This window comes from Salvia hispanica, chromosome 3, assembly GCF_029641045.1.
Source record: "Salvia hispanica isolate PSC_SH4W2 chromosome 3, Shi_PSC_v1, whole genome shotgun sequence".
In the NCBI taxonomy this organism is placed as follows: domain Eukaryota; kingdom Viridiplantae; phylum Streptophyta; class Magnoliopsida; order Lamiales; family Lamiaceae; genus Salvia; species Salvia hispanica.
Genome location: NC_142694.1, coordinates 4,439,105 through 4,452,898, shown reverse-complemented (window position 1 = coordinate 4,452,898; position 13,794 = coordinate 4,439,105). Strand labels below are relative to the sequence as shown.

At 36.0% G+C, this 13,794-nt stretch overlaps 2 protein-coding genes across 3 annotated transcripts; one reads left to right on the top strand and one right to left on the bottom strand.

Moving 5' to 3' along the window:
- The first annotated feature begins 2,497 nt into the window (after positions 1 to 2,497).
- On the top strand, positions 2,498 to 9,768 carry LOC125214287 (LRR receptor-like serine/threonine-protein kinase FEI 1). Its single transcript, XM_048115230.2, has 14 exons — positions 2,498 to 2,710; positions 3,698 to 3,916; positions 4,308 to 4,443; positions 4,829 to 4,900; positions 4,977 to 5,048; positions 5,290 to 5,361; positions 6,021 to 6,092; positions 6,175 to 6,246; positions 6,945 to 7,039; positions 7,386 to 7,547; positions 7,639 to 7,971; positions 8,203 to 8,448; positions 8,877 to 9,010; positions 9,121 to 9,768. The coding sequence occupies exons 2-14, from the start codon at positions 3,826 to 3,828 to the stop codon at positions 9,331 to 9,333; spliced, it is 1,770 nt and encodes a 589-aa protein (XP_047971187.2). The 5' UTR covers positions 2,498 to 2,710; positions 3,698 to 3,825; the 3' UTR covers positions 9,334 to 9,768.
- A 280-nt stretch (positions 9,769 to 10,048) lies between these two features.
- LOC125211610 (SH3 domain-containing protein 1-like) lies at positions 10,049 to 13,366 on the bottom strand. 2 transcript variants are annotated; one of them, XM_048111481.2, is made up of 10 exons: positions 12,931 to 13,366; positions 12,070 to 12,183; positions 11,886 to 11,955; positions 11,657 to 11,811; positions 11,482 to 11,583; positions 11,203 to 11,397; positions 11,043 to 11,105; positions 10,742 to 10,891; positions 10,558 to 10,632; positions 10,049 to 10,325 (listed from the first exon to the last, which is right to left on the bottom strand). In XM_048111481.2, exons 1-10 carry the CDS (start codon positions 12,988 to 12,990, stop codon positions 10,206 to 10,208), a joined length of 1,104 nt encoding a protein of 367 aa, XP_047967438.2. In that variant the 5' UTR covers positions 12,991 to 13,366; the 3' UTR covers positions 10,049 to 10,205. The 2 variants fall into 2 exon arrangements, with proteins under 2 accessions (XP_047967438.2, XP_088923475.1); XM_089067349.1 differs by lacking the exon at positions 12,931 to 13,366 and adding an exon at positions 12,798 to 12,878.
- Positions 13,367 to 13,794: the final 428 nt, after the last annotated feature.

Genomic DNA, 13,794 nt, shown 5'->3' with positions numbered 1-13,794 from the left:
TTATGCATGAGAATTACTAATAATTTTTAATTATAGTCCTGACAAAAGAACCTTTTAACGTTATAAACGAAATAGAGAATTGTAACAATGGGCTGTACAAGGAATAGTAATGAGAAATGACTACATATAGCCTATAATCGAATAGATCCAAAAATGTTAATTTCATTCAATCCAAGAAATATCCATTTGCCTCAAGATTGTGGGGTTTATTGGAGATGTATTGGTATTCTAAATAAGAGCTTGGATTTTGGCTCGTGGATATGGATAGGGATGAGATGAGATCAGATGAGATTGTCAGATTGTGGAATAAGAACATTCACTGTAGGAGAGTCGCAGCTCGTGGCTCTCCCGTGGCCCAGCCGCAGCTCTCTATAGTGAGTTTCATTGGGGGGGGGGGGGGTTGCCCATGAGAGCGCCACTCGCATGGCCTGGCCGCGGCGCTGTTAAACATGGGCGTTGGGCATGGGCTTGTCCACTATAGTGTAAAACATGGGCGTTGGTGGTCCGGCCGCGATTTCGTGGCTTGGCCCACAGCCAACTGTAGTGGACACCCTAATATTGATAAAAACTCATTTCTATGGAATATGCTGTGGAATTGACAATATCATCATTCTCCTCTAAAATATTTTTATGTGTTACTGCAAAACATTTAAATCACAAAATGGTGAACAACGCAATAGTGGTAACTAGTAACACATAAACAGTGGTATAGTTGATTAACTTTATGGTCAGTTCGATTATAAACGGGTCGTTTATCTATGGGCGCTTAAACGGTTCTCCGGTTCTCGGTTAATCGGAATTGGAACCGGAACCGGCCGGTTAATTGAGAAACTGCAACCGGATTTTCCGATACCGGTTCCAACTTTTTTAAATAAAACCGATTCCGGTTCAGAACCGGTCGGTTCCTAACCGGGAACCGGATTATATTTTATTTTTTTTTATAATTTAATATGCTAATAATCTAATTTAATTGAATTAATTTTGAATTAAAGTAAAATAGTTTGACATTGAGTGATTTATAGGTTTTAACGGTGTTAGATTTGCAAGCTCTATTTCTAAAGTATTTAAACCGTAATACTTTGAATCTACAATTATTTTCCAAATCTGTTTTTTATGAACTAAATACAACGAGTAGGACATCATAAGTTTGTTTTAATTCCAAATGAACTTATACAAATACAATATCATTTCATATGATAGAAATTTAACTTTATAACAAATTTATGTAATAATTCATTTAACAAATGATTTTAACCTGTTTGTGAATAATTTATTAACTGTTCCGTTATAAACCAAAAAGTCACAACAAGATCAATTAGTATTATAAATTCAATTGAATATTTGTCTAGCCAAAAAAGAGAAAATGGAATTCAATTTTAAAACTTATTTTTTTAAAAAATTGCTAAAGTTTAGAATTCCTATTTTATTATTAAAAATTGCTAACACAAACTAGTCTGACCTACTACACTTGGCATCACTCTTATCCATATATGAATATTATTGTATTGTTGGTTTGTATTTTTTGTGTATTTATTTGAATTTTTAGGTATTATTTGTTATATTTCTAGACGTAAGATTATTATTTTTTAAGTATTGAACCATTTAAAATTATAAATAAATTCGAATTAAAATTACACATCGGTTCCAGTTCGGAATCGGAATCGACAGATTCTTAACCGTCTGATTCCTGTTCTAAGATATATGAAAATTTTAAAACCGATTAACCGGTCAACCAATCCGGTTGGAACCGGAACCAACCGAATAAGCAGGCCTACGTTTATCCATCTCTTTCAAGTTAAATAATTTAACTTGAATAGTTGTAACACTAGACATTTTATTTTATCATTATATACTACTCCTATTGATTTTGTCTATTTCATTTCACACTAAATGCTTAGTTGTGCCAAAAATTGAAAATGTTGTGTGTTCTAATTTTTTATACCACTATCTTAATAGTGTAAATGTGTAGTAGTGATGTTTATCTCATTGCTTAGACATAATCCAAACTCATTTTATTGATGTAATTCCAATTTTTTGAATATATCATTTCACACTCACATTTTTTCAAATAATTGAGCTGACTAGCCACCATAATTATCCAGCTAATTAAGTAGTAATATTTATATCCTATAAATATTATTTATGGATTGGTAATTATTCTAGCTAATTAGTGATACAAATTACACTCATGACTCACGAGTCATGACTGATTTGGATCGATAATAGTATATTTCATCATCTAAATAATTATCTTGCATCAAATCATATCATATAATTATTAAATGGGAAAGAATATGACCTAAATCAAATTACTCCTTAATTTATTAACATAAAATAAGTAATCAAAACAATAAATGGAGTCACGCAAATCCTCAGTCTCACGTCGGTCGCACGTGTGGTCTACCGCGTTCGCTCGTGTCGCCCCACGCTCTGATTGGTTCATCTCTCTCTCTCTAAACCTTTCTCACTCAAATCTTTCACACCTCTCCACTGCTGCTACGCACTCGTATGCATACTTGTACACACACACACACACACACACACTCACGCAATTCTAGAGTGAGAGAGAGGACGAGGCGGCCTTCAATTTTTGTTGCTATTACATTACTTTACAGCTCAACTCTCAATTTTCATGTCTCTCGCTCTTTCTCTCTCCTGCTTCAGCTCAATTTGCACAGATCAAATCTGCTAGTGCTGCTGCCACCTCTGGGTATATTTGTTTGTTTATGAATTGTTTCCTTAGAAATTGTAGTTGCATTCTGTAATTCGACCACGGAGATGTGTTTTTATGCTGGAAAACAGCCCGAATTTGTAAAATTATTTGGGCCACATATTTGTTTGCTTCGCGATAATTGCGATTAGCTGTGGCCAGTTCTCGGAATCTTAGGGATGCTTGTGCAATCCGCTTCTGAATGTGATGGTTCAGTTCGCAGCCTTTATCTGAATTAGGGGTGTGGGGAGTGATGGTGAAATATGGGGTTTTGATCGGAGAATATGTTTGGGTTTTCCTAGATTGAGGTTTTTGAAGTTGAAAGATTTGATCTTGTGAACTCTAAGATGTCCTTAACAGAATGGCATGTCGTGTTTCTCTTTATTTTGTTGGTATGGTTAATGTTTTGCGAATTCATGAAGAAGCAAAGGGTATCGATTTGAAGTAGGAAGATATTGTAGTTATGATTTTATACTGCTGATGAAGTGCCAAATGACGAAATGTTATCGATATTGTTACTCTTTTCCAGAATTAATAATCCACATAAGGCAGAATGAAGAAGTTAATGAGAAGGGATGTCTAATCTAATCTTTTGCAATTGAGTAACCGTTTCAGAATATGTTACATATCAATCTATAATATGATAGTTAGCTATACTAATAGGGGGCTTTGAAGTTTGTCATTCTCATGCTGATCAGATTAGAAGGAATTTTAATCTTAGGTGGGTTGATACTGTAAAGGAACATATATTTAATAAGTTTCTTACTTTACTGAAACAACTTTAGGTTCTATTAATGATTTTCCCTGGTCATTGTTCTATGTTTTGCATTGGGCATATTTTCTTACATGGGTGCAATCACTTGATACACCGCCACTGAAACCTCTTTGAACACTTACAGTGAAAGAGATTGATTTTAAGTTGATTTCTTCAAGATTTCATCTTTTGACTCATTATTTATCTGAAATATGGTCTCTTTATTTTGACAGGACATAACTTTTATTTCATACAGTGACTGCTCGGTGGCATGATTGTCTATGCCGCCGTGAGGAATAATTTTGCAACTTCACACATCTCATGATTCGTTCTAACCTTATTATGCTTGACGGGAACTGCAATGGAATTTTTCACTCTGAATTTTCAGAAGTGCATTCTAATTATATTGCTGTACAGCCTAGCAGAAATAATTGGAGCTCTTAGTCCAGATGGTATGCTGTTAATTTCTTTTGTCTAGCATCCTTTGCTATTTGGTCTGCATATTTGACAGAATAAATATGGTGACCTTTAAAAACAACCATATTGTTCTGATTTTTGGTAAAGGATACTCAGCTTTGACTGACATGAGAGCTACATTAACAATATAGAACAACGAATATCTGAATGGGCTGACTTATAAAGTGGACTAAGTTTTTATGTCATACTAAATGGCCTCACCAAATCTTTTTTGGGAACTTTTTTTTATATCAAGATGCCATAGAAGTCACGAGAACAGTGATCCCTACACCATACAATTCTTATCTGCCAAGTTCTGGTGGATGCCCTGTTTTTCTACTGTTATCTTTTTTTTAGCAAACCTAATACTTTTCTTGTGATTTTCAGGTCAGGCTCTTATCAACTTTAGGACAACAATAGTAAGTTCAGATGGTGTTCTGCAGCAGTGGAGACCAGAGGACGACAATCCATGTAGATGGAAAGGAGTAAATTGTGACCCCAAATCGAAAAGGGTGACAGCATTGTGAGTTCCTTGGTGTTCAGAATGTCTTAATGTCTTAGTGACATCTTGGATGTCAGCATGCTACATTAAATTTTTTCTTTTCTCTATTTGATGTGAATTGGCCTTCATTTTTATTGAATTTTTGCTTTGTGGTGTACGCACTCTAGTTAAGCATCTGAAAATAATTTTTTTAAACAAATACATTCTTGTAATTTCTTCATAGCTCCTTATCTATTGCAGTATCAGCTCTCTTTTGCTTTTCACCCTTAAAGTTGTCATGTTTCTTATGTATCCTTGGGTTTCCCAGATATGTGAGTACATATGGATATGTGATATGACAGAAAAGGCAGTTCCAAATATTTTTATTGCAAAACCCAAAAAGTGATTGCAGTTTTTCATGGTGCAGGAGCCTCCCTAACCACAGATTGAGTGGACCCATATCACCAGATTTAGGGAAGCTAGAAAGCCTTCAGTTTCTGTATGTATCTTTTGATTCTTATACTTCACATTTTTCTGAACCCCTCGTTGATACTTCTTAAACTACTTTTCTATAGAGCTCTTCATGACAACAATTTATACGGGGTAATTCCTCCAGAGCTGGGAAACTGTACACAGTTGCAGTCAGTGTAAGTACAGTGAGAGGGCTTGTATGGAGATCTTATTTTCCATTATTCATGAATTGCTGCCAACTTAACTATAATTTTAAATTGTATCAACATGAACTTGTCATTGTCATTTTTTTTGCTCTCATCTCTACATTTCTTTAAATTTGGTGGTTATGAGTTGATCTGTTTATTTTTTCAATTATTCATCTATATTTTTTGTTGTGTTGTTCAAGTATAGAGTCTTTATTTCCATGTTATACAGATTTTTACAGGGTAACTACCTAAGTGGATCCATTCCTGGTGAACTGGGGACCCTTTCTCAGCTCCAAAATCTGTAAGGAAACACACTGAGCATTTATTGATTTTCAACGTCGTGCACAGTTGCAATTTATATTCATATCTCTATTGTTGGAGTTTCATTATAACTGATTCTTAATTGGATTAAAAAAAATTGTTTTGCTTTTCTGTGAAAACAAAAGCTTTTCAATGAGTGGCTAATTATATTCTGTCAAGTATACCGAGTGTCATCATTGGTCTTCTCATTCTTTCCTATAATCCTAATATCCTATCGCAAATGATGAAAAGTGTTTATGACAAATTATTCTCCGTCGGTGGCTAATCATAGTTTTTCAAGTATTCTAAAAGTGTTATTATCATTAATCTTCCCATTCAATCATTTAGCTGATAATGAAATCTGAGCATTAATGTGATATTATATCAACACAACCTCTGCTCAGTGAGCTTCATTTCTTTGTTGTAGATCTGTGCATTAGATTCTCTATGTTTAAAGCATTCAAACCATGGTGCTTGATGTTATGTTATCAAAAGTATGATTAGGAGTGTTATTAGTTTATAAACTATATCTGGCAAATTGTAAGAGTACAACCACTAAATATATCATGTAAAGAGGGTTCTAAATTTCTCTTCTGAGCTAAAATTTCATCCCTTATATTGTTTTCATGTTTATTTTGTTAAATTAATTATATCTTTCAGAGACCTTTCAAGCAACTCTCTCAGTGGAAGCATTCCTGACTCACTTGGGAAGTTAAGCAAGCTCTCAAGTTTGTGAGTGACATGTTACCTTGCACAGATAAAGTAGTCTTGCATTATCATCTTTTCTCTAACAATATCTTTATGATGTTTGAAGCAATGTATCAACAAATTTTCTGGTGGGACCAGTACCAGATGATGGTGTTCTTGCAAACTTTCGAAATGATTCGTAAGTGATAAATTCATGTGCGCTACGTTATCTTCATGCTTATAATCTTTTATTGCAATTCCCACTGTGATTTATTTAGAATATTTCCTTTTCTGCAGCTTCTGCTTTTCATGCCACAAATTTATTTCCCTATTTGAGTTATTCAGCTGTAAAGGTTACAGCAAACCTATACATAGTTTGTAAGGGGGTTGGGGGAGTGGAGAATGAAGAAATGTTTCTTTTGAAGCCTCTTATATAACTCTACTAAGTCCAATGGAAGGAGAGAGTCCAACCTGATTATTTTCCTGATATTTGTTCATCTTAACTTCCCATCTGTCATCCGGAAAAAATCATCAATTGTTTCACATTGGTAATATAAATTTAACCTACCAATCCACAAAGTATATGGAAATCTACTAATAGATGGCATGTATTTTAGTCCAGAGTGTAAATTTGAAGGTTATTGTTAGGAGTATAAACTCTTTTTGCAATAATTGCTATGGCAATCAAGCACGAAGTGGCTAGGGAAATTACAGGGTTTAGCAACCTTCCAGTTTTCTGTTTTTATCCTAGCTGTAGTTCTTGCAGATGCCGCCCATCCCACCCCACATGTTTGTGTGTGCGCTTATTCACCTACCTACACACACCAACATCATATATCTTAAATCTTTGTTATTTGTTGGTACTTCGTGTGTATGATCTGATGTTCCTCTTGGCAGCTTTCTTGGTAACCGTGAGTTGTGTGGCAAGCAAATCCAGGCATGTAAGAACAGTGGTAGTGGTTCCTCAGGATCCTCTCAGCCTCCTGGGTCAGGTAAAATGTTCTGCATGGTAGACATATTGTAAGCTTACATTTGTTATCGAGTCAAACATCTATCTTCATCTTCATCTTCATACTAGTGCATAAATTTTCCAAGAGCAACTGATTTATTGCTAGCTTCTCCTTTTAAGTTGATATGTAGTGACAGCATTCATGCCTACACTTTCCTGACTATTTATGTCCACATCATCCATTTTATTTTTCCTTTTCCCTCCTCTACTTGCCAACCATAGTTGTTTTTTGAGTTGGGGAGGGGGAATCGGGAATTAAATCTGGTCACTTGCCATATAAAGGTCCACTTTAATAGTGTGTGTCCTTGGTTTCTTTGTGCTGTTTTTAGCTCTATTCCAGGCAAAGAAGAATTCTGGCAGGCTTCTTATAAGTGCACTAGCCACAGTGGGTGCTTTGCTTCTAGTCGCACTTATGTGCTTCTGGGGTTGTTACCTGTATAAGAGGCTTGGTAAAAATGATGGCAAAGGCCTCGCAGTTGATGTCAGTGGAGGTGCAGATCTGATACTTATGCATAAGATTATATTTTTACATGGAGTATCTATTTTAAAGCCAACTAAACCCACTTCTCCTTATCATTTCAGGGGCCTCCATTGTAATGTTTCACGGAGACTTGCCATACTCTTCAAAGGATATTATTAAAAAATTGGAGAACCTAAATGAAGAGCATGTGATTGGGGCGGGAGGCTTTGGGACAGTCTACAAGCTTGCAATGGATGACGGAAACATATTTGCTTTGAAAAGGATCATAAAGGTTAATGAGGGCTTCGATCGTTTTTTCGAAAGGGAGCTTGAAATTCTTGGCAGTATAAAACACAAATACTTGGTCAACCTCCGAGGATATTGCAATTCCCCGACTTCTAAATTGTTGATATATGATTTCCTATCTGGAGGCAGCCTGGATGAAGCTCTTCATGGTTTGAACTCCTACATTTCTTTGCTATTTGAAAATTTATCTTTACCTTTCTTAGTATTGGATTCCTTTTATGGTGCTACAAGTGAACATGCATGTGTTTCATAGATTGCATCAATTACTTGGACTGTTTAAAACTAACATATGTGGGTCCTCCTGTACACATCTTTTTCAATCCTGCTAGTACGAACTCGTGTTTTACCATATGATTATCCTACATTTATCTTTATTGCAGAGAGAGCTGACCAACTGGACTGGGAGGTTCGTTTAAATATTATCATGGGAGCTGCTAAGGGCCTAGCTTATCTGCATCATGATTGTTCCCCAAGAATTATTCACCGTGATATCAAGTCAAGCAACATTTTACTTGATGGAAATTTTGATGCTCGAGTGTCCGACTTTGGACTAGCTAAATTATTGGAGGATGAGGAATCCCACATCACAACAATTGTTGCCGGCACATTTGGGTACCTAGCTCCCGGTAGGGATTGTATATTGCTAGTTTTCATTATTGCCTTCTATTTACCTTTCCGAGTTAAGGCACAAGGCTATCCTAATAGTGAATGATAGGAAAGATCCCGGCTCAATGGAAAGAGTCAAAATTATGTTACAATCATTAGGTGTGGACGGTTGTTGGTGGGTTCGGGTGGAGGTCACGTGAAATATTAAATCTGAAGTGCAAAATATATTGTTTGTTCCTTGTCATTTCCTCACCGATGACAAACAAAATATGCCAACTTACTGAGGCCTTAGAAAATCATGGTATTGTGGATACATAAAATTGACGTCAGGAATGTATAGTTCGCCTGCATCTTTCCTTCATCTTTATGTGGATGCTTTATTTGCTATCTGTTTCCTTATGAGGCTTACATACTGATCTAATGCTTAATTTCCCGATTATATGAGCAGAATATATGCAGAGTGGAAGAGCTACAGAGAAAACTGATGTTTATAGTTTTGGTGTTCTGATGCTTGAAATTGTGAGTGGGAAGCGGCCAACTGACGCATCCTTCATCGAGAAGGGCCTCAACATTGTTGGATGGGTATGTTTTTTCCTTCTCCCAACCGCGTTAAGAGCTTTTTAGCATTAACTAACACATACATTTTGTAATATAAAACATGTTTCACTCATGCATTTATGTCGATGGCGCAGTTAAACTTCCTAGTTTCGGAACAGAGACAACGAGAAATAGTGGATCCTCACTGCGAAGGAGTGCAGATAGAAAGCCTTGATGTCATTCTGTCGATAGCAATCCAGTGCGTTTCTTCTCTTCCTGAGGATCGTCCTACAATTCACAGGGTTGTCCAAGTGCTAGAATCAGAGGTGACAACCCCGTGCCCCAGCGACTTCTACGACTCTGACTGAGGAGGGTGCTGTTCACTGCATTAAGAAAGAGGTATTCCTCCGTTTTCATCTGTTGCATCAAGTGATAGAAACTGAAGCAACAACAAGCACAGACAGACCCAGATTCTTCTCTTAGGTTATTTCCAATTCTTTCTACCGAAAAGTGTGATTGGATGCACTCATCGTTTGCCCGCCTAGACTCAGAGCGAGCAGTATATGCCACCGGAATTTTTTGCCTTGCCAACCCCCTCCTCAGTTAGCTCCTGCTGTTTGAGGTATTTGTTTTGCAGTTTAAATGCCATTTTTCCATTGTGCTCAGAGCAATTTCATTGCTCTTCTCTCTCTCACACACTTGGGAATTCATTTGTATAATATTTCCATCCCACACACTACAGATTGTTCAAACCTTTTGTTTTCATGTTCATATTTCGAACTTCATTGGATTTAATTCTGTTTTATTTTGTGTATATATTGCTATAATCCTTTAAATCATTTGTACAAAGTGACCAAATGAATCAATTAAGGAAAATTTAAGAGTCGACAAACAAAAGATTCCATTGTATAGCTTCAATTCTTAGTAACAATACTTATTAATAGTAGAATTCCTTATGTTCAAATAATTTTTATTTTTTATAAAAACTATACTCTACATTGATAAGATTAATACAAAAAAGATCCCAACAAAATCGTAGGCCAACTGATTCGAGGGATTATTTCTTGATAGCATTCACTTGTAAAAAAGAAATCAACCATTGAAGCCAGAAAAAGAAACACTAAAATCCGATCTTGTTCTTACCATCAAACAAATTCTATTTTCTGTAAAACCAGAAAACTTTAATGTAATATTCTGTCACCCTATTATATTGTAAACCAGAGATATATATTGTGCACCATCAAGCATCCTCTCCTGATAATTTGCTCCTTGGGACTACATCGATCTTTTCTACATAGGCGGACGGAAACCAACCAGCTTTGCCGTTGCATTCTCCTTCCGACCATCCATTCGATGAAACCTGTGACAGATGGTAACGAATCAAGATGACGGAGAAAGAACAGTGCATATCCTAATTATATCCTAATTGCGGTTAATATGATGAATAGACCCTGACTGGGATTAGTGAATCCTAATTTCATGGTTACCACAGCTACTACATGTGATAACTGTTTAGCATTAATCAATTGGTGATTCTTGAAAGCCGAAGCAGTTAGTAAGGCCGTGTGACTTGAAGAGAACAATATTGTTACCTGTCGAACTACGACGAAATCATCAAGTTCAAGACTCAGTTCACCCTCTGATTGAGCATCAAATGAGTGTATAACCTGACAACAAATAAGGGGACAAGGCATGTGAACATTCGAAAATAAGTAGAAATAGCTTTATCCACAAATTTTTAACTATAATAATCTGATGCAGTAAAAGAGAAGCTACCTTTCCGATAAAGTACAGATCACTCTTACTCTCGTCATCCTGACCATCCGATCTATTTGAAGCAACCCCGTCACTAGGAAATGGACCATTATCTCTTGGGGGAAATTCTGACTGTAATGAAGGTTCTGTGGATTCCTCATCCAGAATCATCTAAAGAATAAGCATTAATGACATAACCAAAGATCAAGCAAAACATGTCGATGACAGAATGAAACACAAGCTAAAAGCATAACCGAAGACCAATTTGTGTAAAACATTATCCCCGTGATTAAATGCTAAAGACAGTATGGATATGACAAACCTGTGTGTGTAGCTTTTCCAAAATAGCAATAACATTTTGATGATAACTTCTTTCAGCATTAACCTGTATGAAAAGATTATAAGGATCCCACAGTAGTATATATTTCAAAGCAACTTAAGTTATGAATGAATATGTGCAATGCGACTTTAAGCATTCGCACCATGGTAAGAAGCTTCTGGAAAGTTGTTTCCTGTTGCTGATCCTCCACTGACGACATAGCAGAAGCGGCTTCTCTCCCAAGTGTCAACATAGAAGACTTAAGGTCTGTCAACCTTTTTTCAGCCGTTTTAAGCTTTAAAGCAGCTTCAGAAGAAGTATCTCTCGACTTTGACTGCCGCCTTATTACTTCAGCAGCCTGTATGGGAGTTTAAAACTCATGCGTTGAACAACTAAATCGACTCTGAAATTAGGTTTACAAGGAACATGAGATAATACAAACCTGAATTTCAAACTCTTGACGCATTCTGTCATAACGGTGGGTCAAATGGCGGGCATCCTCCAGAGGAGCACCATTAATCTGCGCACGAAGTGGCTCGGAAACCTACAGGAAAAATTAAGTTATGGTTGGAAAAAGTAACCATTGTTACTCAATTCTCAACAGCCGCATACTTTACCTGATAACCTAGTATTCCGAGCATTCTTTCTCTATGATCTTCTATTGAAGCATGTGAGGTACCAAAATCCGAGGCAACCTTTGCAAGTGGACAAGACGAATCTTGATCTTGATTTTCAATGCCATACTTGCAACAATCTTCAGCCAACTTTTTAACTACACAGTAGAGCTTAATTTACATGTCCATGTCATTACCAGTGAAACTCAAGCAAGAACATAGGACAACATACCTATCTCAGTTTCCTTTTTGCCTGTTGAAATTAGTCCTTCTAATCCGCGTACAATATCCCTCTGGAAATGCTGTGCAACAAAAATCTCCTTAAATGTGACTGCTGAAGTAGTATAAGAGAATTCATTAGAATCGGAAACCACTAGATGGGGCCAAGGTAAAAAGACATTGGTTTATGAGTCTACCTTGGCAGCCCTCGTAGCTTTGTACAAATCCTGCAGTTGCTCATGAAGTTCGACGTCAACTTCATCAATCATAGGCCCTCCATGACCTAATTGCCCCAACTGTCGTAAAATTGCCTGTGGTGAAGAACAGATACATCTTTATCACAAAACAAAGTTATCATGGGAACACATCAATGCTCGAAAACTACAATAGTTTCTACCTACAATGCATGTACATTAACATCAGAACGGTTGCAGTTACTGATAGATATCTAACCAATAATTTGGTAGGCTTCTTACTGCACCAGAAGCATCACTTATTGAATCCATAACTACAAGATTTAGAGGCATACAAGAGCACATTTTGGGCATTTCAATCCAAGGTGTGTATCGAATACGAAAAAAGGTAGGGTCCTTGATTCAAATTATCGGAGCATCCTCAATCATCCAATATGAGGCAAAAGATTTGCTGTACTAGCAAAATAAGGAAACTATGTCTTCAACCAATATACTCATTCCTCCATCAAGATATAACGAAAAAGACAAATTTTAACTCACAACTTAATCTTTGCTCATTTCGGATCACCAGATCACCATCAATTAGGGAAAGAAAAAAAATTTGGTACAAATTGGCATATAAAACAAGATATCCCAATGCTGAGAGGACCACAATAAAATCATTAGAACCTAATCCATCATCTTGAGTCCAAAATAAGGTACAAATATGCAAAAAGAAGAGCTGAGCAAACCTTTACTTAATTTCCCCTAAAACAGACTGTCTTTGCAGAACAATAACCCCTCAAATCAAATTCAAATTCTATTTCTGCCAATTTTATACAAGATCAACATTTTCAATCCAAAAACAAAAACAAAATAATTAACCTGTTGCTGTCTGGCCACTTGCTCCCTCAATTTACTTGCTTGCTTCTTTATTGCTTCCATATTTTGCAATCACAACATCAACCACCTTCCCCCAATTATTCACTACCTATTATCACCTAGACTATCCAAATAGAATTACCCCTCTCTCTTTCTCTCTCACACACACGCACACGCACGCACAGTGACAAAGAGTCTGGTATAGGATAGGTAAAGGAAATACTAAGAAAAAGGGGGAAATAATAGAGAAGAGAGAAAATAGTCGGGTGGAAATGGAATTGATAGCAAGAAAAGTTGAAGTGTGTCGGTGAAAGCGAGTGTTGGAATTCGACTACCCCACTTTGCCAGCCTATTCTCGAACAAATGAAGCCATAAATTTAGCTACTAAAAAGTTGCCTTTACGCCTTCCTTCCACATTCTGGCAACACCCCACTTTCCACTTCATCTTTAGCTTTTCATGTAAAAGAACATGGGCAGCAATATTCCTACTATTAAATTCCTATTTTGTAAATATTATTTCAATCGAACCATTGTTGTAATCTTTCCATTTGGTAACAATATTTGATTTTGAATTTATTACATTTTTTGTATTTCAGTCCATATGATTTATATATATGTATATTTTATTACTTGTAGTTGATTTTGGTACTTCGAGAATTTATTCCACCAAATTAAAGTAGTTTATATAACTATCTTTAAAATCTATTGTCACCTTTACTATGTAAAAAGTGAATACTAGGATTGCTAGGATATTAATTTTTTACATAAATATTTATGATGCAATCCATTTATTTATCTGTTTCCAAAAAATATTGTTTTTTAGTTATTTATCAATTAATGTAGGACTTTTTACATAATTTTTTAAAT

Bases quoted from the DNA above. Each gene is read 5' to 3' on its own strand.
- LOC125214287 (XM_048115230.2), top strand. From the start codon at position 3,826: ATGGAATTTTTCACTCTGAATTTTCAGAAGTGCATTCTAATTATATTG. The intron at 7,040-7,385 runs GTAAAATGTTCT...TGCTGTTTTTAG, and splicing joins CTCTCAGCCTCCTGGGTCAG to CTCTATTCCAGGCAAAGAAG. The intron at 7,972-8,202 runs GTTTGAACTCCT...TCTTTATTGCAG, and splicing joins CCTGGATGAAGCTCTTCATG to AGAGAGCTGACCAACTGGAC.
- LOC125211610 (XM_048111481.2), bottom strand. From the start codon at position 12,990: ATGGAAGCAATAAAGAAGCAAGCAAGTAAATTGAGGGAGCAAGTGGCC. The intron at 11,956-12,069 runs GTAGACTCATAA...TTTGTTGCACAG, and splicing joins AAGCTACGAGGGCTGCCAAG to CATTTCCAGAGGGATATTGT. The intron at 11,812-11,885 runs GTATGTTGTCCT...TCTACTGTGTAG, and splicing joins CAAAAAGGAAACTGAGATAG to TTAAAAAGTTGGCTGAAGAT.